At 45.5% G+C, this 21,343-nt stretch overlaps 3 protein-coding genes and 1 long non-coding RNA gene across 9 annotated transcripts; 1 reads left to right on the top strand and 3 right to left on the bottom strand.

The window, feature by feature from the left end:
- The first annotated feature begins 74 nt into the window (after nucleotides 1-74).
- Nucleotides 75-510, top strand: LOC112342189 (probable 2-oxoglutarate-dependent dioxygenase At3g111800). Its single transcript, XM_024663619.1, has 2 exons — nucleotides 75-206; nucleotides 271-510. The coding sequence occupies exons 1-2, from the start codon at nucleotides 75-77 to the stop codon at nucleotides 508-510; spliced, it is 372 nt and encodes a 123-aa protein (XP_024519387.1).
- A 35-nt stretch (nucleotides 511-545) lies between these two features.
- LOC9629011 (pentatricopeptide repeat-containing protein At3g24000, mitochondrial) lies at nucleotides 546-3,840 on the bottom strand. The gene has a single exon (XM_002989775.2). It carries the CDS (start codon nucleotides 3,810-3,812, stop codon nucleotides 672-674), a length of 3,141 nt encoding a protein of 1,046 aa, XP_002989821.2. The 5' UTR covers nucleotides 3,813-3,840; the 3' UTR covers nucleotides 546-671.
- Nucleotides 3,841-4,054: 214 nt separating this feature from the next.
- Nucleotides 4,055-6,023, bottom strand: LOC112342204 (putative RING-H2 finger protein ATL12). The gene has a single exon (XM_024663646.1). It carries the CDS (start codon nucleotides 5,415-5,417, stop codon nucleotides 4,074-4,076), a length of 1,344 nt encoding a protein of 447 aa, XP_024519414.1. The 5' UTR covers nucleotides 5,418-6,023; the 3' UTR covers nucleotides 4,055-4,073.
- Nucleotides 6,024-17,100: 11,077 nt separating this feature from the next.
- On the bottom strand, nucleotides 17,101-20,200 carry LOC112342208. 6 transcript variants are annotated; one of them, XR_002990871.1, is made up of 5 exons: nucleotides 17,902-20,200; nucleotides 17,482-17,846; nucleotides 17,358-17,438; nucleotides 17,233-17,297; nucleotides 17,101-17,189 (listed from the first exon to the last, which is right to left on the bottom strand). It is a non-coding gene; the product is annotated as an uncharacterized LOC112342208 (long non-coding RNA). The 6 variants fall into 6 exon arrangements; XR_002990875.1 differs by having other exon boundaries at nucleotides 17,358-17,716; nucleotides 17,767-17,846; XR_002990872.1 differs by having other exon boundaries at nucleotides 17,358-17,846; nucleotides 17,902-18,120; nucleotides 18,172-20,200.
- Nucleotides 20,201-21,343: the final 1,143 nt, after the last annotated feature.

The following is a 21,343-nucleotide window of genomic DNA, read 5'->3' as shown; positions in this document are numbered from 1 at the left end:
TAGCAGCAATCTCTGCAAGCCTCGGCCTGCCGGAGGATTACATCCAGAAGCTGGGCGGGCAGTATGCGTCACTGATGCGAGTGAACTACTATCCGCCTTGTCCCCAGCCGGACGAAGTTCTCGGCCTGAGCTCTCACTCGGACGCAACCATCATCACTGTCGTGATCGAAGACGCGGACGTCCTAGCCTGCATATCTGCAAGGATGGTAAGTGGCTGCCCGTCTCGACGATTCTTCTGGGAGCTCTCATGATCAAGGAGATGTTGTTCAGGTAAAGCTTTTGAGAACTTTTTCGTCAAACAGAGCTTTAGCAATGGAATCTACAAGAGTGTTGATCACAGAAGTTATCGTTAACACAAAGAAGGACCGGCTCTATGTGGTGCTGTTTCATGGACCCGAGTTTCCTGCCATCATGTCCCCCACAAAACAGCTCCTCGGCGAAGATCGCCCACCTCTTTATCGAGACATCTCTTTCGCTGATTACATGAAGTTTTCTCACCTACAAGGCTGATACAAGCTGTTAGTCAACTTCTTTAGTCCACGACGTTGACTTGAATATAAATGCAGTTCTTGCTAAAGTAACATGTTAACTACTCCCTCTGCCACTGGAACTAAATGTAGTTCTTGCTAAAGTAGCATGACGTGATTTTTACAGATACGCTGGCTTTCGTGTCACCAGAAATCTCCACACGAGCATTGCCCGTGCTTGAAATGGTGGAAGCGGCTGCTGTCTCTCACCACAATCTCTCGTCCAACGACACTGGAGATGATCTTAGTCGCAGCGTGACAGTCGGAGCAGACCCGCAAGTTCTTCACCACCCGGATTGTTTCTCCCGGCCGGGTGGACATGAGACCAAACACAATGGCCAGCCTCTCGCTGTGCCGGGACAGTATCTCCTCCTTGTCGCCCTCCTCCACGTCGTGAACAACGTTTGTCGTGTCGGGAACATACCCCGCCTCCCTCATCCGGAGCGTGAGCTTCTCCAGATCCTCGCAAATCTCCCTGATCTTTGGATGCTTGGATTCGCCACTGATGAACTCGTGGACGCTGCCGCTGAGCTCGATCCAGCTACACCCGGGCTCCTTCTTCACGCTCATCCGCTCCATCATCTTCCGGATCCTGGACGCATCGCTCCATCTTCCAACCGATGCGTACAAGTTGGCCAGCACCACGAACGATCCCGAGTGCTGTGGCTCCAGCTCGAAAACACGCTCGGCACACCGGATCCCGCGCTGCGGATCGCCATAGCTCTTGCACGCCGCCAGGAGCGTCATCCAGGCGATGGTATCGGCCTGGCACGCCGGCGAGGCGAGGATGAGCTCCTCCGCCGCGTCGAGAAAGCCTTTGCGAGCCAGCAAGTCGACGAGGCACTTAAGTTGGCCGGAGCTCGGCTCCAAGCCGTGGTCCTGGATGCTCGACCGGAAGTGCTCCACTCCTCGCTCGAGCAAACCGGCGTGGCTGAGCCCGTAGAGAATGCTGACAGAGGTGCCACTGTCGGGATCGAAGCCTTGGAGTAGCATCTCCTGGAGCGAGGAAAGAGCTTCCAGCGCGTGACCGTTGTGAGCGTAGGCGACGATGAGCGAGTTCCACGAGATGAGGCACTTCTCCGGCATTTGATCGAAGACCAGCTTTGCGTCGCTCGGGCTGCCGCACTTTCCATACATGTTGATGATGGTGTTGCCGAGAACGAGACTCGTCTCCACGAAGCCACTGGCTGCTGCTCGCCTGTGCATGGATCTTCCGTGCTCCAGAGTCGCCATGGCCGCGCAGGCGTCGAGAGCACTCACGAAAGTCACCTCTCCCGGCTTGATTCCTTCGGCCTCCATCTCTTGAAAGAACTTAAAGGCTCTCCTGCCGGGTCCATCTTTGCTTTGAGCGTAGGCCGCCAGTATTATGCTCCACGCCACGAGGCCTTTTTCCTCCAGAGAATCGAAGGCCTTCTTCGCGTCGAGCAAGCTTCCACAGCGAGCGTACATGTTGACAACGCTGTTCCCAACGGCAGTGCTGTTACCACCGAAGCCTCCAGCAGCAGCTCGCGCGTGAATTTGTCTCGCCAGCTTTAAGTCTTCCAGGCCGCCGCAAGCTTCCAAGAGGCTGAGCAGCGTAAACTCGTTGCTCCTCAAGCCTTCTAGCTCCATGCCGTGGAAAAGTTCCAGAGCGTCCTGGAACTTTGAGTTGCCTACGCTTGCGTTGATAACAGCGTTCCAGGAGACGTCGTCTTTCCGAGGCATGGCCTCGAAGACGCTCATCGCGGCCTCTGTTTGTCCACACTTTCCATACATGGTTATCACACTGTTCCCGACCGCAACCTCCCGTTGCAAGAGCCCGCACAGAAGTACTCTGGCGTGGATTTCTCGTCCCTGTGAGAGAGCCTCCAAGTTCGCACAGGCCTCGAGGACGCTGAGATAAGTCACCTTATTGGCACCGAAGCCTTCCATGTCCATCCTTCGCAGCAAATGAATCGCTTCCCAGTTATCCCCGTTTTGAGCACAAGCCGTCACCATTGCGTTCCAGGCAACCACGTCTCGCTGGTACATGTGCTCGAGCAGGCCTTTTGCTCGATCGAGAATTCCACACTGGCCATACAGACTGATGAGCGACGTCGCCAGCAGCGTGCTGGAGCAGAAAGGACTCTCCAAAATCCGGGCATCGATCATCTCCCCTTCCTTGACAGCATCCAAGTTCCGGCAAACTTCTACCATGCTCATGTAAGTCACCTCGTTGGCCTTGACACCTTCGAGGTCCATCTTCCGAAAGACCAACAATCCTTCCTCGTACTGCCCGTTTTGAGAACAGCCGGCGATCATGGTCGTCCAAAGAAGAACACTGCTCTGTCCCATCCTGCTAAACACGCTCTTCATGTCGTCAAAGCTCCCACAGCTCCCGTACATGTGAACCAAAGCATTTCCGAGAATTCCATCCGGCTCGAGTCCTTCGTTGATGATGCGGTGGTGGATTTTTCTTCCCAGGTCCAGCAGCCTCAACTTGGCACAAACGTCCACAATGGTGACGAAAGTTACTTGGTTGGGCTTTACTCCCTCGGCGTCCATTCTCGACAAACACTCGAGAGCTTGGCTCCAGCACCCGTTTTGAGCGTAGACAGCCAGCATTGCGGTCCACGACACCACGTCTCGCAGCAGCATCCCATCGAAAACTTTCTCGGCACAAGGCACGTCCTGGCATTTCCCATACATGTTGACGAGCGAGTTGGAGATAATGATGTTGCTCGTCAATCCGCTGCCCACCACCGAAGAGTGAATCTGTCGTCCATGATCCAGCTCTCCAGAAGCTGCGCATGCGTCAAGAGCAATCACGAACACGACTTTGTCCGGTCTCGTCCCTTCCCACTGCATCCTCGTGAAAAGCTCCAGAGCTTCTCGGTAATGCCCGTTCTGGGAATACGCTGCCATCATCATCGTCCACGAGAAGACGTTCTTTGCCGAGATCCCGTCAAAGACCATGAGAGCGTCCGTAACACGGGCACACTTCCCATACATCTCCACAACCAAGTTCGCCAGAAACGTCTCGTCCGCGGATGGATTCCTCTCCTGGATGCGAAGATGGACATGCCTCCCAGCATGCAAATCCTTGGCCGCACCACACTTCCGCAAGAGCAAGGCGTATACGTTGCTATGAAGACTCTCAAACTCGTCCAGCCTCTGCAATGCATCTTCCAGCCTCTGCTTCTTCCAATCCTCAAACCAAGTGTGATCGAAGCCGTCTTTAACTGGAGCTGGAACTGTGGCTGCCTGGGAATGAAGACCACCTTTCCCGTTCTTCCTGTTCCACCCGTGAAGCCAAGCTCGCCTCATTCATACGTTAAGTTGTCATCTCGCGTAGAACAAGTTGGATCTTGCTCGTTGACGAAACCTTCTCCATCGAGGGGAGGTGCCAACCATTTGTGCCTTCGCTCTTTCAACATCAACGTGTAGCAAAACACTTTCTCCCACTCCACTGCCTGCTGAGCTCATCTCTCTTGTTGCCTTCTTCTTATTCTACGTGCTCCTGGGAATTTTCCTGTGCCTTGCGTGACTCGCCACTGTCCATCACTTAAATCCCCGCTGCTGACGCTGCTATACTGCTGCTCCTGTTGTCACTGAATGCTTGTAAGGCCCTCCTCCGAGCCACGGAAAAGAAGTCGTGCTTGAGTTGATGATCCTGCTGCTACTGCTCTCCCTTCTCATCAGCCAGTTGAGAGTCCTTCTGGCAATGGACCTCCACATCACTCGGCTAGCCTCCTCGTGCTCGTCAACTTGATGCCGGGTACTCGAAGCAAGGATGTCCTTCTTGGAGAACAAAGTCGAGCTGTTGTGTAGCCTGTCCAGTCCTGTCATCTCGGACATACACCGCTGGGAGCACACCACGGACGAGCGAGTACTGCCCATCGTGTCTACGTTTCTTCCAAGCGACAAAGCTCTCTTGAGTAGCGAGGAAGGCTGCTTGGAGTGAGCAAAACTCGTGTGCTCTATGCTCGGACAAAAGAGTGCCTGTGAGCTGCCGAGGAAAAGCACGTCCGACGGAACCAAATCACTCCATCTCCTTTGTAGCAACACGTCTGAGACAATGATCCTGTGACCCACTCTCCGCAGACAGCCATGATCTGATCTAGCCGGTTCTCGAGGAGTAGAGCTCGCCGCAACAAAACCAGAGGATTCGGACTCTTCCGCCACCGCATTCAAGGAATAGGCCGGCTCGTCGTTGTCCTCTCTCTGGATGTAGATCTGGAAGCCGGTACCGTGAGCCGATCCCATGTCGATATCCAAAGAACTTCTCGAAGGCTGCTGCTGAGGAACTTGATCTAGTGATCTCCTCCTGGAGGAGAGCATGAGCAGCATCATCTCATCGACCACCAGGAGATCCTCGGCAGAAACATGGCTTCTACACAGCGGGCACGTCGAGTGAGATCCAAGCCAAGTATCGACGCAGTCGACATGAAAGGCGTGCTTGCACTTGGGAAGGAGCCGAAGTATCTCGCGCTCCTCATACTTGCAGAGACACACAGCGCACTCGAGGCCGTCTTTGTTCCCCTTGAGCGACGAAAAGGAGAAGGTCGGAAGCCCTTCCACCACTGCCGAGTCGATGCCAGTGTCGGTCCGGCCGAAAAGGAGCTGCTGCTGCTGGTGACCTTGCGGCAAAATCATTGGGAGCTCGTCACCACCTCCAAAGACTCCACCCGGATTCCTCTTACAGTGCTTAGCGTAGATGAGCAGCAGGAAAGTGAGCGAGAACATCGTCGTGAGAACTCCCACAATGACTGCGATGCTCGGCCGGAACGAAGCTGGAACGCTGCTGGTGTTGTTGGTGTTCTCGCTACTAGTCTGATTCGTGCCACTGCCTTGCGGGCTTGCTGCTAGCTCTGCTGCCACTGCTGCTGCGAATCGAAATGTAGCAGCAGGAGAGAAGCGCGAGCTTCCCATGGCTCAATTCGGATCCCTGCCTTGGAATGCCCCTCCCGGCCTCTAGCAAGAGTTTTCTCTATCCCGAGAACATACCTGGACAAGGAGAAAGAAGAATTCCTGTGATTTTCCAGACCCTTGTTGTGCCTGACGCTGATACTGCTACTGCTACTGCTACTCCAGTAGAGCACTGTGTTCCTACTCTTCCATCTCGGAGCGCGTGAAATGGCATTGATTTGCATCCCTTCCTTTGCTATCTCTATCTATCTAATCTTCCTCTTCGCTTGTCAGTCTTGTCTGGCCTGGCCTGTAGCTCTCTCTTTTTTCTTTTCCTTGTTTTCTTCTACAGCTGCGTAAAATGGAGAGATTACCTGGATCGCGCTCGCACTGGAATCGATCGATCCATTTCGTGATTGCCCTAGCCTCGGCAACGCAGAAATCCACTGCCGCTGGCATTGGATCGCCCTGGATCACTCCCAGCGCAAGGCGCCCGTCGCCAAGCTCCATTTGCCCCCCATTCCATCCAGCCCCTAGAACAAGGGTTCCAAGAACTTATCGATTCGATTCTCCCAGCTCATGGGATATATATCTCCATCCCTCGGCCAAAATCTTCTCGATATTCTTCTTGGGATTGAAAAAGGATAAATGAATATTCTTTAGGAAATTTTCCAGTACAGCTGGTCCGTTTTGTCAACTAATTGACCTTTCTTACGGGTAGAGAAATCTCTTTAAAGTAAATTGGAGATTTGGACCATTTTGGACCTGGTGATGTGTTGTGGATGGTAAGAGTAAGTCATACCTACAACAATAGATAATGGGTGGCTCGCGGTATTAAGGCAAGTTATGGTAAAAAAAAATTAACTCTTATATAGTTAAGAATGAATATGGAATGGAAAACATTCCCATATTTATTCCTCTAAACTATATGGCATGGCCATCTCACTCATGTGAATGGCATAGGCTTGGTGTATGTATAAATTTTCAGCTGTTTGATTAGAAAAGTATACCATAATAATCTTACAGTGTGATATTGTGAGAGTGGCAAGAGGAGACAGGAAAAAAGTGGCTCCTGGATTAATCTCTCACCTAAGGCAGATATAGCTTCAGACTAATGGCTAGAAGCGGTTTATCAGACTGTTGTTAAATATTACTCATTGAACCAGATGGTGGATTATATTTCGATTCAGGTTTGAAATCCTTTAGCAGCCACCCTATAATATTTTCTAATTTGGACTTCCCAACATGAAATTTTCAATCAGATCTATATATATATCTTGATTATATAGTATGATACAGTAGGTCATGTTAAACATTGTCTATAAGCCATAAATCTTTCTTTTGTTAATTTGTCAGCTTACTTTATTTATCCGACCAACTTTGATTTGGCTATGATTAAATTCTTTTCTTAAGGTCCACTTCTATTATGCCAACTTTTATTTGATTTTATTCACTGCACAATTAAGAAAGTGTTATCTATTTGTTTCATGGATTTCTAAACTCTTTCTTTTAATCCCCCTTTCTAATATAGAATGGATTTAATGTTTGGCTACATTCCTCCTAAACATGTAGTTAAGTACACCAAAGCTTTAGGTTTTTAAATTCCCTTCATATAACAAAACACTTTCTAAATAGAGAAACATTACCTAATGATCAAATAATGATTAAATATATGTATCTTCTCCATAGGTATAAACCCTTTAGAAAGGAGTGAAGACTAATAAATCTTATAGTACTTAAATAGAACACCATCCCACTTGAGCCACCCTTTCAAGAGTAAGAGCTACTCTTGAACACTTGAAAGGCCTTTTCAGTAGTTTTTAAATCCAACTACTAACCTATAGTCCCAACTCTAACATAATTCAAAATTAAATTCTTAACTTCATACTTTTGGAAGAAAGGAGTAGTAAGGGTTGTACAAAGAGATCAGGAAGATCCTGGTGCCGTTCATGTGGATGTTGTGCTGCCATTTGAATGGAAATTCGGGGGTTGGTAAATCTGCATTTGTCTGGTACTTCCAGTCATGATCTACAAGTCCAGAGCGACTGTTTTGATTTCAATCTCAGGGTGGTGAATAGAGAAGACTTCCCTCAGGAGATTGTGCTGGACAGCAAAGTAGATACCATCTCATTGATCAGTGAGTGGACTTGGGGCGGATGGTTGGAAATAAAACCCTTGTTGCTGCTTCATCACCAGACGAGTTCAATGTCAGAAAAGCCAAGCGGACAACGTTCACTCGCTATCTGCCTGCGTGGGAAAAGCACGAGTACGATGCTCTTGTGTCTTCTTGGAGGAAACGCGTGACAGACTACGAGAGTGGATTGGAAGAAGCCAAAGAGATAACGCAGAGAGTGAATGCTGCTGAAATGGCGTTTGAATGGTTTGGAGGTTAGAAGCAAACGGTCTGACTGTGGAAGCTTTCGAAAGGGATTGAAGCACCTGAGTATGGTTCTGACTCCTGATTTTGTCCTTCAAGCGTTTTGAGCGTTGGTGGTCCAGGAAACCAAGGTGCGCATCTTCATGCTCTCAAACATGCTCCTGGCGGCGCTCAAGTTGAAACTTGCGTGAGACCTATCCAGCAGACAATGGTTTTGCGCAGGATCTCGTGAACGGCCTTGTCAAAATGCCCATTCTCGCAAATGCGAGGATCCACGGTACTGGATTCTTCTCCGGGATTTAACCGAAGCTGTTCTTCGTGAGGGAAACGACGCCTTGGATGGTCCTAATGATGGAAGTCGTCGTAATTCTTAGGATACTACTTTATCCATCACGAATAGCATCAATACAGTAATCACTTAGAAGCTTTTAAAATAGGATCTACATATTTTGTCTTGGTAATGGGAGATTTCACTTCCTGAACATAGTCGCTTCTATATATCAGGTGAAGCAAGATCTAACGTCCACATCTTGATCGATTTCATTTGCTGTTAAATCCATCCATTTTTTGAATTTTTTTTCTGTGTGGCTATCCGGCACCAGGAATCGTCTAAAATCCATGGTGAGGCTCTTTGGGTATCGAGGTTTCTTCATTTGAATCCTTGGAATCTTTCAGTTTTCGGTTTTTGACATCCAAGCCGGCTCCCTTTCGTCCTTGGGCGGCTGGATGCCTTTGGATGATCGCCGCATTTTGCTGCGTCTTGGCGTCCGGAAGGGATGTGTCAGGGAGCGAAGCAATTGCGTCAGAATAGATGCAGCTGAGCTCCTGGACCAGCTCGTCCCAAGTCCGGCACGACAGGCCCGTTGTGTAGTTGAGAGAGAGGGGATGGAAAACGTCGCCTTTGTCTGGGTGCAACCGGATGGAGAGCTCCGAGGGATTCAAGCCACCCAAACATCGAGAGATGGCAGCTTTCCGCTGCACAGAGGAAGACGAATACCCGAGTCTCTCTCACCTTGCGAAACCGTAGCCGCACTAAAATCTAACGGTTTGGATGGTATATTCTAAGATATCCTTTAATCCAACGGCTGTGATGTATCGCTCTTAACCTTTTATTTGTTTGTAGTTACCACTAATATAAACTGCGTTTAAAAGTTCATTCTCATTCACTATTTCTAGCTTGTTGTCTAGCGTCTTTCTTGTTCAATTGGTGAGGAAGGCTTGCATATGCTGGCAGGGTCATCGAGAATTCAATGGCACAACATTGTGTGTGATTGATAGATTATGCTGAAGTGACAACTGATGAGAATTTGGTGTATATGATCGAATTGGTAAGCTCAATGGCATGTTTGTGCTGTTTGTGTGCTACTGGAGCAAATCAAATATATATCTTCCCTTCCACAAAATTTGATTGCATGACTACAGTGGAGATGCACCTAAGTTAATACTTTTTAATGATCTGTTTGTTTAAGTCTGTAATAATGTCGACAGTTAATCTTAGGTGAGATTTTGAGGAGAGTCACTCTCACAAGTAAATTGTATAGTGTTAAAAAAAGGAAAATAATAAAATGGTACTTAACACCTAGAAACTCAACACAGTTAATTTAATAATAAAATAGTAAAATAATAAAAAGGCAAATAATAAAATGGTACTCAACAACACAGTTAATTTAATAATAAAATAGTAGAATAATAAAATAATAAAATAGTGTTCATGTTAGGGGGCGACCCTAACACCGTATTATTCTTAATTGAAAGTCGAGGCGGATGGGAATCGAACCCAGCAACCCTTCACAATAGAACATTACAGCGTGCATGCTATAACCACAAAGCCATGAACACTGGGTGATAACAAAATATTATTTCAGCACCTCTTATTGAAAAGGATTTGGAATCCATCTGATTGTCCACGTGGCTGCGAGGCCAGAGGATCCACGCGCGGATCCTGGAGAGCAGCTACTGGCCGAATCAATACCGTCTTCATCCGGCATGAAATCAAACATTTCTTTGGAGGTGGCCAAATCCCCCCTCTGCTATTCACTGCTGGAAGGGGAACCCATGGAACGTCCTGTCATTCTGGGCAGTAGATTCGTCCAGGACACCAGAACCAGATCCTTGGCCGGCGTTTTTGCCCAAGCTCGATTTCGCTGCCACAATTTGCCCCTGCTGCGCGAGCGCCATTATCATCGAGTTCCATGGCGCTCTGAGACGCAATCAAACATACACTCTCACTCTCGGATGCGGGATGCCGCCACATACGCGGTGACCATCGCGTTCCAGGAGACCATCACGGAACTCCTAATCGAACAAGATTGACGCCGCATCGATCGAATGCCCTGTTCTTGCTGCTCGCATTTGCCAGCGAAAGGGAATATCGCGCGATCCAAGAGCCTGAACCCGGCGCGGCGGCGTGGATCATTCGTGGCGTCGCGCCTAGAGAGCTCCAGCAACGCTGCCGAGAGCGACTTTGCGGAGCAGAGAAATCCCTCGTTCATACAAAAAAATTTGATTGGCTCTCTGGCTGTGGAATCGAACCTGTGACCTTGCCAATATATTTTTTTATTCTAGCCAGGTACCCGGCCATCAGGTTCCCGTCCAAAGTGTACACTAATTGCTTCTTAACGGATACCATAATGTAAACAGCGGCGCAAGAGATTTTCGTTTTGTGGCGCATGGCGCGCAGCGCGTTGCTGCTGTCAAGCTCAAGAAAGAAACCATTCTCTTCTCGATGGAATGAAACTCTCACTTTCTCCATGCTGTGGCGAGGCCATGGCAAACAAAACGGGTTGGATGGACTCTGCATCTCAATCTGAGCAAGCAGTTGATGCAGAAGCTATTTTTGAGAAACAAAGTATAAGCATGCTGCAACAAGAACCAGCAACATCCGTTTAAGATATTGTTCTGGAAGATGGCTTGTCTGAGCTCGAGTTTGATTTGATCCAGGCACCATGGTCCCGGGAATCTATTCTCACTTGGTTGTCCAAGCTGGAGGTCCATAGGTTTGGATCCTTTCAAATCCTCGGGGCGTGAGACTCTGGAGCTCCAAGTTTTGATGCCTTTTCTTGGCAATAATATAATATATTGCTCTGAAACCGTGAAAGCTTACTCACCCGCAAACAAAACTCCAGGGTTGCACCAGAGATCCAATAAACCTGTGAGAGCCTTGACCAAGCTCAAACTCAATTAGCTCAGAGCAAGCTTTCTCAAAAGTTTCCAAAGAGCAGATGGCATAACACAAAAAAGTATACCAGGTCACCAACTCATCTCATCACAAGTTGCGTTGTGGTCACTCACTACAGGCCTCCATTTTATCTTGGAAAATGCTCGAGGCCAAAGGGTGGCGAAGATGAGGAATGAAGTGATCTGGACTGGACAAGAGTATAAGCAAAATGAGCACGAGAAGAACCATACATACCGCGGAAAAGCAGTGCTTGTGCTTGTGAGCCTAGTTTGAAGATGTCTGAGACTGAGAAGAAAGACCATGCTGCTCAACTCGTAGAGCACGCCCGGCAGCAGCAGACCGCCCGGGTAAAGAGCCCCCTGGATCGAAAATGTGCAGCAGTAGCGTATAATGGCAATGGCGGTGGTTTTCCATGGCATCGTTCTTGAGCCTTGACGAGGAGGTGCCATCCAGCGAAGATTTGCAGGAAGGAGGAGCGATCTCCAGCGGTGGGCGCCTGGGCGAGAATGCGGTGAGCACAGATCTGGGAGGGGGAAGGCGCATCCACGAGGAAAATCGTCTCCAGCGGCCTCGAGGTTCCTTGCTAATCTGGTCATGGAAATGTATAGAAAGTGTATGGAATGTATGGAAATCTTCCAGAAGATGAAAGATCGAGGTTCTTTCTCTTGGAAGATTGCGATCGCGTCATTTGCCCATGTTACTCTTTTTCTCGATGGCGAGCATCCAATTATTTCTCTTGGCAGCTATCAATGCCGATCCGGTGGGAGATCCACGCGCTAGTCGTCGCTGTGGCCTGGCCTGGCCTGGATCACTTGTGCCAAGAGCACATTCGAGCCTCATTCGGCTACCAATTGAGGCACTCGGTTGCAGCTAGGACATTCCTTCAAGTGTATTCGACAGGGATTGAGAAGAGCTACACTAGCATCGGACTTTTCCCCACTCTTTCATTCTCCAGCGCTGAAATTTGGCTCGACACTGGCCTCATCTAGCTTCCCAGATCTCCCCAGGAAATCCACCAAGCATCTTAAGTGTTCCATGATCGTGGAGATGCTGTAGTCTTGGGCTAAGGACGACAAGTAGCTCTTGGCTTTTCTCATCATCTCGAGATGACTGCAGGCAGAAGAGCTCTCTCTGATCATGCTTGTCCAGGCACAGTAGCTTGCAAGATCCAAAGGAGGGGCGCACCAAGCGTTGTCGATTCCGTCGAAACCATATGGAAAATTTGATGGTGTCTTTGGCTGTGGATTCGAACCTGTGACCTTGCCAATATATTTCTTTATTATAGCCAGATATCTGGCAAAAGTTCAGTCCAAATTGGTGATATTGAAGTCTAATAATCATTAGTGATAATTAATTATTATTTAAGATAGTTGATTATTTTTGTCAAAGGTTTTGCTTGATTATTATTGATCTAGAATGATTTGTCTTTCTTTAAAATGGTGGATTCTTTCTTTGATGATGATTATACATCTCTTCATTAATAAGATGATTGATGATCTTTTATGATAGTTAATTATTCTTTTTGGTGGCTTTTGGCTTTTCATATTATCACATATTCTTTATGGTTTGGTTTGGTTTGGCTTTTTGAGTTTAAGATATTTGTAGGATGTTGCTAACACTTGTTTAAGTAATTTAAGTTCCTTCGTATTGTTGACCAGGATTTATTTAAATTGGCTAATGTGATAATTGGCATAAATGAGTATTTGTTGGTTTTGCCACATTCATTTTGTTTTATTGATTATTGTTATAGTTAGTTTTAATAGATTGGATATTATTTTCTTTGGATGATATATTCACGAGCATTTTACTTACCAATCGATGATACTTTCTGTTCTTTGAGTTATCTTATGTAAGTTGTTTAGCATATTATCTACAATCTTTGGTAATTAAGTTTTATTATTGAGTTTTGTTAATGATATACTAAGTATTGAATTTTGTTTGATAGTGATGATGATCTTGGTGGTTTTTATACTCTAATACTGATTTATCGGATGATAAATTACTTTAAAAACTTTTAATGTAAGATTTATTCACTGATACATAAGTCCTTAAGATATCATTATCTATGACTTTGATATTATCCATCTCTTGATTTTTCCATTTGAAAGTAAATTGGCTTCAGCACTTTGTGTGCATTGTGAAATCTCTAATCATGGGGTAACTACTATCACCTGCCTCTCTGTCGATGTTCCTTATATCATTAAAAGGGTGTGACCATGTAAACAACTCTAATTGCTTATTTACAATACTCTATCTAAACTTTACTGACTGGTTTAGTTTCTTTGCTTATAAAGGTTAAGGCTTTTAGCTTCTCTCTTTATGTCACATGTGGGTAGGGATATATCACTCTTTTGTAAGCTAAGTGATACTAGAGTAACAAGGGTGGCTAACTCCATTGATCATTTCCTTGTTGGTGATGACCATAAGGTGTCTAATTTTGTAGTGCATTTGTGTTAGACAGCAAAGTTACCCTAAATCATAAGTTGGTGCATTTCTCATATAGTGTCATCACTGTGAAATTTTTCTAAAGTTATTTCCTTGGCAGTGGTCTAGACTATAGTGTGCATCGGTGAAAATGTTGATCTTCCCTAAGGGGGGGAAAGTGTTACGAATAAGATTATATGTATTGAAAGTTACTTACGGACTAGTCCTTTCGGATATTCTTTCTTTACTACCATGACAGTGAAAGGTTGGTATTGTTAGTTCTTTTTTCAGCCCCTCTTGTTCAAGTGTTAGTAAACTAGGCTTAGCATCTGTACTTAGCCAAATGAATAACTTTTATGCATTTCTTGTTAAACATACTTAGCTTAGCTTTAGTTTTCTTTTGCTTTATATTGCAATGGCTTGACAAGAACCCTTGTGTATTGAGACTAATCCCTTAATATCGCCAAATGATAACTTATCATGTCTATTAAGCACCTTCGCTATCACACCCTATGTGTTAGTCTTGTTCAATTTTAATTACTATTTATTGAAAGTGGGGGGCGGGGGGAGGGGGTGGGGGGGTTGTGGGATAGTAGGGATAATAAGTAGGTCAGGCAAACCAACCTAAGGCATAATATAGCTTTCACTTGTGTGCCTGTCTTTATTTTATGTGCAACTTGGGTCTAAACCCAAGTTCTATACCATGTTAGTTAGTGGAGTACCTATATCCTTATATTAGGCCATTGATATACTAAAATAGTGCCAAATTCCATTTAGCTCTATTTTGTATGTTAGTCCTGGCATTGGGATGTTGGATGCTCTAAAACTATTTTAGTGGGATAGTAGGGATAACAAGTAGGTCAGGCATAGCCAACCAACCTAAGGCATAGTATAGTTTTTGCTTATATGCCTGTCTTTATTTTATATGTGGCTTGGGTCTAAGCTCAAGTTTTACACCATGTTAGTTGATAAAGTACCCATATCCTCGCATTATGCCACTAATATAGTGAAATAGTGCCAGACTTTATTTGGCTCCGTTTTACATATTAATTCTGGCATTGGGATGTTGGATGCTCTAAAAATATTCTAAATTGCTCTGTACTCATATCCCTTCGCTCTTTTACCTATACACTCAAAAGTTATTTTATATTCTAGTTTTTTTGCTCCTTTGCTCTTTACTTAGGAGTTTGGCTCCATCTTTTCATTCAATGGCTCTGAAATTCAGATTTCACTCCAATGTCTTTGGATATATGATATGTGACATATGGCATATAAAGGGTCTAGGTTCCACTTTGTAGTTAGCCTATGGTAAATCACCATAGGATAAAGGGTGAAAACTACATACACTACACTCACTTATTTTGCATTGCAATTAAATTGCCATTTTGCTCAATTCATAAGTTAAAATGCAAAACACTAGTTCTTTCAGACAGAGTTATACATAGGGAATATCTCTAATCCAATAGTGTTGCTCGAGTTTGATCTCTAGCTATTGGAATGACTCGCATAGAAATGCATTATTGTCCAAGCTCTCCATATGAACAAATGTTAATTACACTTCATTTTTGGCGGTAGTGAATATACCTAGAAAATATTTAAAATTTCTTGAATATTTATTTATAATTTTAAACTTAAACCCTAAAATACTATTATTTATTCTCATCTAATCTTGTGTTTATAAATAATTATAATTATTGATCAATTGGATTCACTAAGAAAAACAAGCATTATTTATAAACTAATATTTATTATATCCCAAGTGATGAAAACATCTTTCTTTTAAATTTAACATTGATAATGCATCTCTAATATTTCTTATTATTGTTTTTATTCACAAACTAATGGATGAAAGGAAGGAATTGCTGTGACCACCAAATGGTTTCTTAGGGCAGCTGGCATAAGGTTATTTAAGGTACTTTATTTTAAATTTGTTTTCTTTCATAAATATATTTAATCATATATATAAAAAAAAGGTATAAAATTCCAAAGAAACAGGGCTGTGGGTTGATTGCATAAAGCCAGACATTGTGGCTCAAGATCCACTGAATAACTACAACTACACTTGGTAGATGGTGCAAGCGTGAAGTACATTATTGCTCATCTCACAGTATATGTAAAGGAAGGAACAAGGTTGCTACTTTAAAACATATGACCACAAGCAATGGAAAGGCTTCAAACAAAAGCAGCTAGAAGCTAGTGGTTGAAGTTTGTTAGCACTTATTTCTTTTGTTTTATTGGCATTGTCTCTTAAAAGTCAAAGCAGTGACTATTGCATTTTAACCTTATTAAGTAACTTATCTTTTTCGACTTTTGATTAATCATTCTCCTTTGTGAAGATGAAGTTCATTTCAGCACTTTTTTTTCTATTTTAGTGTTGTTCAAGCCATGTGCTGGGAATTCTCTGACCAGCACAATGCTATAACACCAGCCGATGTCAATATGATTCTAGATGCAGTGATTGATAATCTGATTATGTTCGGTGATGATACTTACTATGAAAGTGGACGCGCTTATGTTGATCAAATCACTGTGACAAATAACGTTGTGATCGACATCGTCATCTTGGCTTATCATACAGACCCGAATCTGGATTTCTGCCATGTCAATCCAGGTAACACCATCAGCGTGAGAGGCCTTGTTATCAAAGCGATCATCCGATCCTTAGTAATGTATACAAGAGGTCAAATGCAAGTTTTTCTAGCCAGCAGCATGCTTGCAGTCTCCGAGATGTTTGGAGTCCAATATCGCATAGCACCAAATCAACAGATGGAAACACTTCACAGCCAAACGAAGAAAGCAATCGAGGTGATTGCCAAGCGAAATTGACAACGCTGGACAACATCTTCTACAATGGTCTTCGTCGAGATTTTGAGCTTCAGTCCCCGAATTTGATCTACACATTCATGCTCCAGGATGATTGTAGCTTGTCTTTGAATGAGGCCGGCCGAAGGCAAGTTTGGACGAATGGGGTGTGTGGGAGAGGAGTCGATTGCTATCTCACAGTCGAACTTAATGGGAACATGGTTGTCAAAGAAACCCCAAGTCAGGCTGTTATATGGTCACTAGATAAGTTCTGTGATGGACCATGCTATGCATTTGTGACTATGCAAAGAGATAGAAATGTGGTGCTCTATCATGTGTTTAAGTCCAGCCCAGGTAAACTTTATGCTGCTTGTGAAAAATTTCTAAAATAAAAGGTCGGCATTAGCCGAAATCTATCTATGGTGCCCATCTTGAAGCATGAAACTGATGGATGTATAAATGCAGTTTGGATTATCAGTGCTGTGTTGTCAGCGTCCTTGTTGGTGTTGCACTCACTGGCCCAGCCTACTCATTGTCTCGCTCAAGGTCCTTCATGATTATCGCCTTCATCACGTGGGAGATGTGGATATGCTGTAGCTCCATGCATGTGAAGTTTTCCTCAAGGCAAGCAGTTCTCTGTTTCTTGAACTAGATATATGTTCCCATGATTCGTGTTTGCACACCTGCCCGATGTAGATCTCTTCACTCCTCTGGATGTTGTGTAGAAGAAGGATATCAGCTCCTTGCAGTGGCAGTTGGAGCTCCAGCATTTATGGAAAAAGAACATAGTGCATAGGAGAAAGAGGAGTACTCTCACTTATATATCATCATCTAGCTGTATATACACTAGAGAAATCCTGGATAATATTTCACAATGAATGAGAAATATTAATTAAACTCGGTGATGTACACGCTCTTTAGGGTTCTTGGCTATGGATTGTCAATTGAATTGATATCTAGACTGTCGCTCAATTACAAGCGTTGAAATCCTACTCGCTTCTGCTGCTCACTGACACTATAAATGAAAGATTACGTCATAAAAAGAGGATCCAGCTTACCTCCTGGTAGAAATGCCAAAGCTCCTGAATGTCTTGATAGTTTTGCAGAGCTTGCTTCAGTGTCACTGGAAAGGAAAGGGAGCGGTGAGTCTCTAGATCAATCAGAATTTTCAGTAGACGCTTACATTTTGATGTCTTGACCTTGGGAGAGCCAAACTTTCAGAGCGGCAGTAGATATTCTGCGATTCCAGCTTCGAGATGCCACACTGCAATACAGTTTGAGATGAAAAAATTTGAATAATACTGTACTTGGTGAATTCGTCGTCAACATAGACATCCAGTACTTCAGTCAACACAAAAACGGGCCTGGAAGGCCTTCGAGGAATCTGAACAAAACGTCCTCAGCAAGTGCATCATCATCATCACTAACGTTTGCTTCATTCCATCTAGTCGGCTGTTGAACGTTTCATCCTCTTGGCTTGAGATCCTAAATTGGTCCAAACAGGCAAGGCGTGACCTTGAGCACCGTTCTGTACCTTCGATCCTGGATTAAGCTCTAAATCGACAAACACAGAGAACCTGCATGGGTCAAACCTTAGAACAGCACACATGCTTAGACAGCGGTGGCGCATTGCCCTTCGAAGACTTTTGTGGAGGCCTGCTCGGCATGCTTCCTGAGCAGTAGAACATGTTCAGTAAAAACTCAAGCCAGAAAACAAAACAGCCTACCTATTCTTTTTCCAGATTGTGGAAAGACGAGGGATCCAAATGATCTGGCAAGCCCTTCCTCCACAGTGTCTTCCTCTTACAGTGCCAACATTACATATAAGCATTTTGATCAGGGCTCCAATACCCACAAAGCATGCTGCTGCAGCGGAATCGGCCATACAAATGGATCCGCGTTGCACCCATGGCCAGGACAACAACATAGGATCGGATCGGATTGCTCTAGAAACAAGGTACTGGATTTCAATACCTGGATGCTGCCTTAGCGCTTACCTAGCCCCTCGCTTCCAATGTGCAATCCAAGGCTGATGTCACATTTCACTCGGGGTCAAAAGGTGGCTGTCCTTCACAAGATTATTTAGAGCGAAAGATGAACTGTGGGAAAGCAATGCTTTCACTGCAACGTATATCCCTTGTGCCTTGCTGATCAATCCAAAAGCCACAACGCTGGTGGTAGTGTAGCAGCTCCTCCTTTTGCTCTCTCCCCTACACTCCTCGACGATGTCTTTGCTGCGACCACGAAGCTGTGAACTTTGCTACCAACTCGAACGATGTTACTGATCCCTGGAACTTTTCTCACTCGCCTCGACCTCATCAGGTTCCAGATCATCGAGACCTTGTCCCACCTCCCAATGTGTAATCGACAGAGTACATGTTTGAGAGACCGCTAGTGTAGCAGGGCTCCAGCGCTCTCAAAGATCTTTGCTGCGACTCTCTCAGCACAATCAGCCATGGAGGAGGCAAGCTCCCATCCAGATCACGACATCTGGAAGGAATGGCATCGAGTTTGACGAGCTCCTCCACACTCAAAGTTCTCCTGGATCGACCCAGGACGTCGATCATGCAGAAATATAGAGTGCCCTCTCCTCGCCACCATCCCAAAGTACTGGCTGATCAAGACCAAGTGTTCCCAGCTCGGCATGGCTGCACGATGTTAAAACGCTCTGGAACATCAACTCGTCCGGCTTGACACCCCCGAGATTCATAAGCTGGAAGACTTCCACTGCTTGATCGTAGTGCCCGTTTTGGTCCGGGATTGGTCCGGGAAACTAAGGTGCGCATCTTCATGCTCTCAAACATGCTCCTGGCGGCGCTCAAGTTGAAACTTGCGTGAGAGTTATCCAGCAGACAATGGTCTTGCGCAGGATCTCGTGAACGGCCTTGTCAAAATGCCCATTCTCGCAAATGCGAGAATCCACGGTACTGGATTCTTCTCCGGGATTTGACCGAAGCTGTTCTTCGTGAGGGCAACGACGCCTTGGTGGCTGTCGTCATCGCCGTCCATGCACCATGTCTAAGATCTCTTTGGCGGTGGCCAAATCCCCCCTCCTGGTATTCAGGAACCCACGGAACGTCCTGCCATTCTGGGCAGTAGATTCGTCCAGGACATGAGATCCTTGGCCGGCGTTTTTGCGCAAGGTCGATTTCATTTGCCCCTGGTGCGCGACCACCATTATAATCGAGTTCCATGGCGCTCTGAGTCGCAATCAAACATAGACTCTCACTCTCGGATGCGGGATGCCGCCACATACACGGTGATCATCGCGTTCCAGGAGACGATCACGGAACTCCTTGTTCCTGGAAATCTCAAGATGCCCGGACTGGGCATACAGTGTACTGAGTGAGTGCCAACCGACCACGTCAATCCAAGAGCTTGTTTGCCTGGCTGAGATTGGAGCTCCTCACCTCCACGTCCCAGTTGATCACGCGGAAAACCTCCTCTTTGCTGTCCATCTCCTCCAGACCCAGCCACCGGTACGACTGTGGCAAAACTTGAGAGATCTCGCACACAATCTCGTCAGCTTGAGCTCGAGGGAGGTGACGATCAATGTAGAGCTCTTCTTCTTCTTGCGTGATCAGGTCCTGGCAATCTTGATTGAATCGTTCATGTCCAGATGGTAGTGAAAGGCGAGCATGATTTTGTGGCACAAAAGCAAGTCCACGTCGATCCTACCTCTGCAAATCTCGGACACCTTCGACATCCAAGTCGGCTCCCTTTCGTCCTTGGGCGGCTGGATGCCTTTGGATGATCGCCGCATTTTGCCGCGTCTTGGCGTCCGGAAGGGATGTGTCAGGGAGCGAAGCAATTGCGTCAGAATAGATGCAGCTGAGCTCCTGGACCAGCTCGTCCCAAGTCCGGCACGACAGGCCCGTTGTGTAGTTGAGAGAGAGGGGATGGAAAACGTCGCCTTTGTCTGGGTGCAACCGGATGGAGAGCTCCGAGGGATTCAAGCCACCCAAACATCGAGAGATGGCAGCTTTCCGCTGCACAGAGGAAGACGAATACCCGAGTCTCTCTCACCTTGCGAAACCGTAGCCGCACTAAAATCTAACGGTTTGGATGGTATATTCTAAGATATCCTTTAATCCAACGGCTGTGATGTATCGCTCTTAACCTTTTATTTGTTTGTAGTTACCACTAATATAAACTGCGTTTAAAAGTTCATTCTCATTCACTATTTCTAGCTTGTTGTCTAGCGTCTTTCTTGTTCAATTGGTGAGGAAGGCTTGCATATGCTGGCAGGGTCATCGAGAATTCAATGGCACAACATTGTGTGTGATTGATAGATTATGCTGAAGTGACAACTGATGAGAATTTGGTGTATATGATCGAATTGGTAAGCTCAATGGCATGTTTGTGCTGTTTGTGTGCTACTGGAGCAAATCAAATATATATCTTCCCTTCCACAAAATTTGATTGCATGACTACAGTGGAGATGCACCTAAGTTAATACTTTTTAATGATCTGTTTGTTTAAGTCTGTAATAATGTCGACAGTTAATCTTAGGTGAGATTTTGAGGAGAGTCACTCTCACAAGTAAATTGTATAGTGTTAAAAAAAGGAAAATAATAAAATGGTACTTAACACCTAGAAACTCAACACAGTTAATTTAATAATAAAATAGTAAAATAATAAAAAGGCAAATAATAAAATGGTACTCAACAACACAGTTAATTTAATAATAAAATAGTAGAATAATAAAATAATAAAATAGTGTTCATGTTAGGGGGCGACCCTAACACCGTATTATTCTTAATTGAAAGTCGAGGCGGATGGGAATCGAACCCAGCAACCCTTCACAATAGAACATTACAGCGTGCATGCTATAACCACAAAGCCATGAACACTGGGTGATAACAAAATATTATTTCAGCACCTCTTATTGAAAAGGATTTGGAATCCATCTGATTGTCCACGTGGCTGCGAGGCCAGAGGATCCACGCGCGGATCCTGGAGAGCAGCTACTGGCCGAATCAATACCGTCTTCATCCGGCATGAAATCAAACATTTCTTTGGAGGTGGCCAAATCCCCCCTCTGCTATTCACTGCTGGAAGGGGAACCCATGGAACGTCCTGTCATTCTGGGCAGTAGATTCGTCCAGGACACCAGAACCAGATCCTTGGCCGGCGTTTTTGCCCAAGCTCGATTTCGCTGCCACAATT

Source organism: Selaginella moellendorffii, unplaced genomic scaffold (assembly GCF_000143415.4).
Source record: "Selaginella moellendorffii unplaced genomic scaffold, v1.0 SELMOscaffold_101, whole genome shotgun sequence".
Lineage (NCBI taxonomy): Eukaryota > Viridiplantae > Streptophyta > Lycopodiopsida > Selaginellales > Selaginellaceae > Selaginella > Selaginella moellendorffii.
Note: the sequence above shows the minus strand (reverse complement) of the source record. Positions and strands in the feature narration are given on the sequence as shown.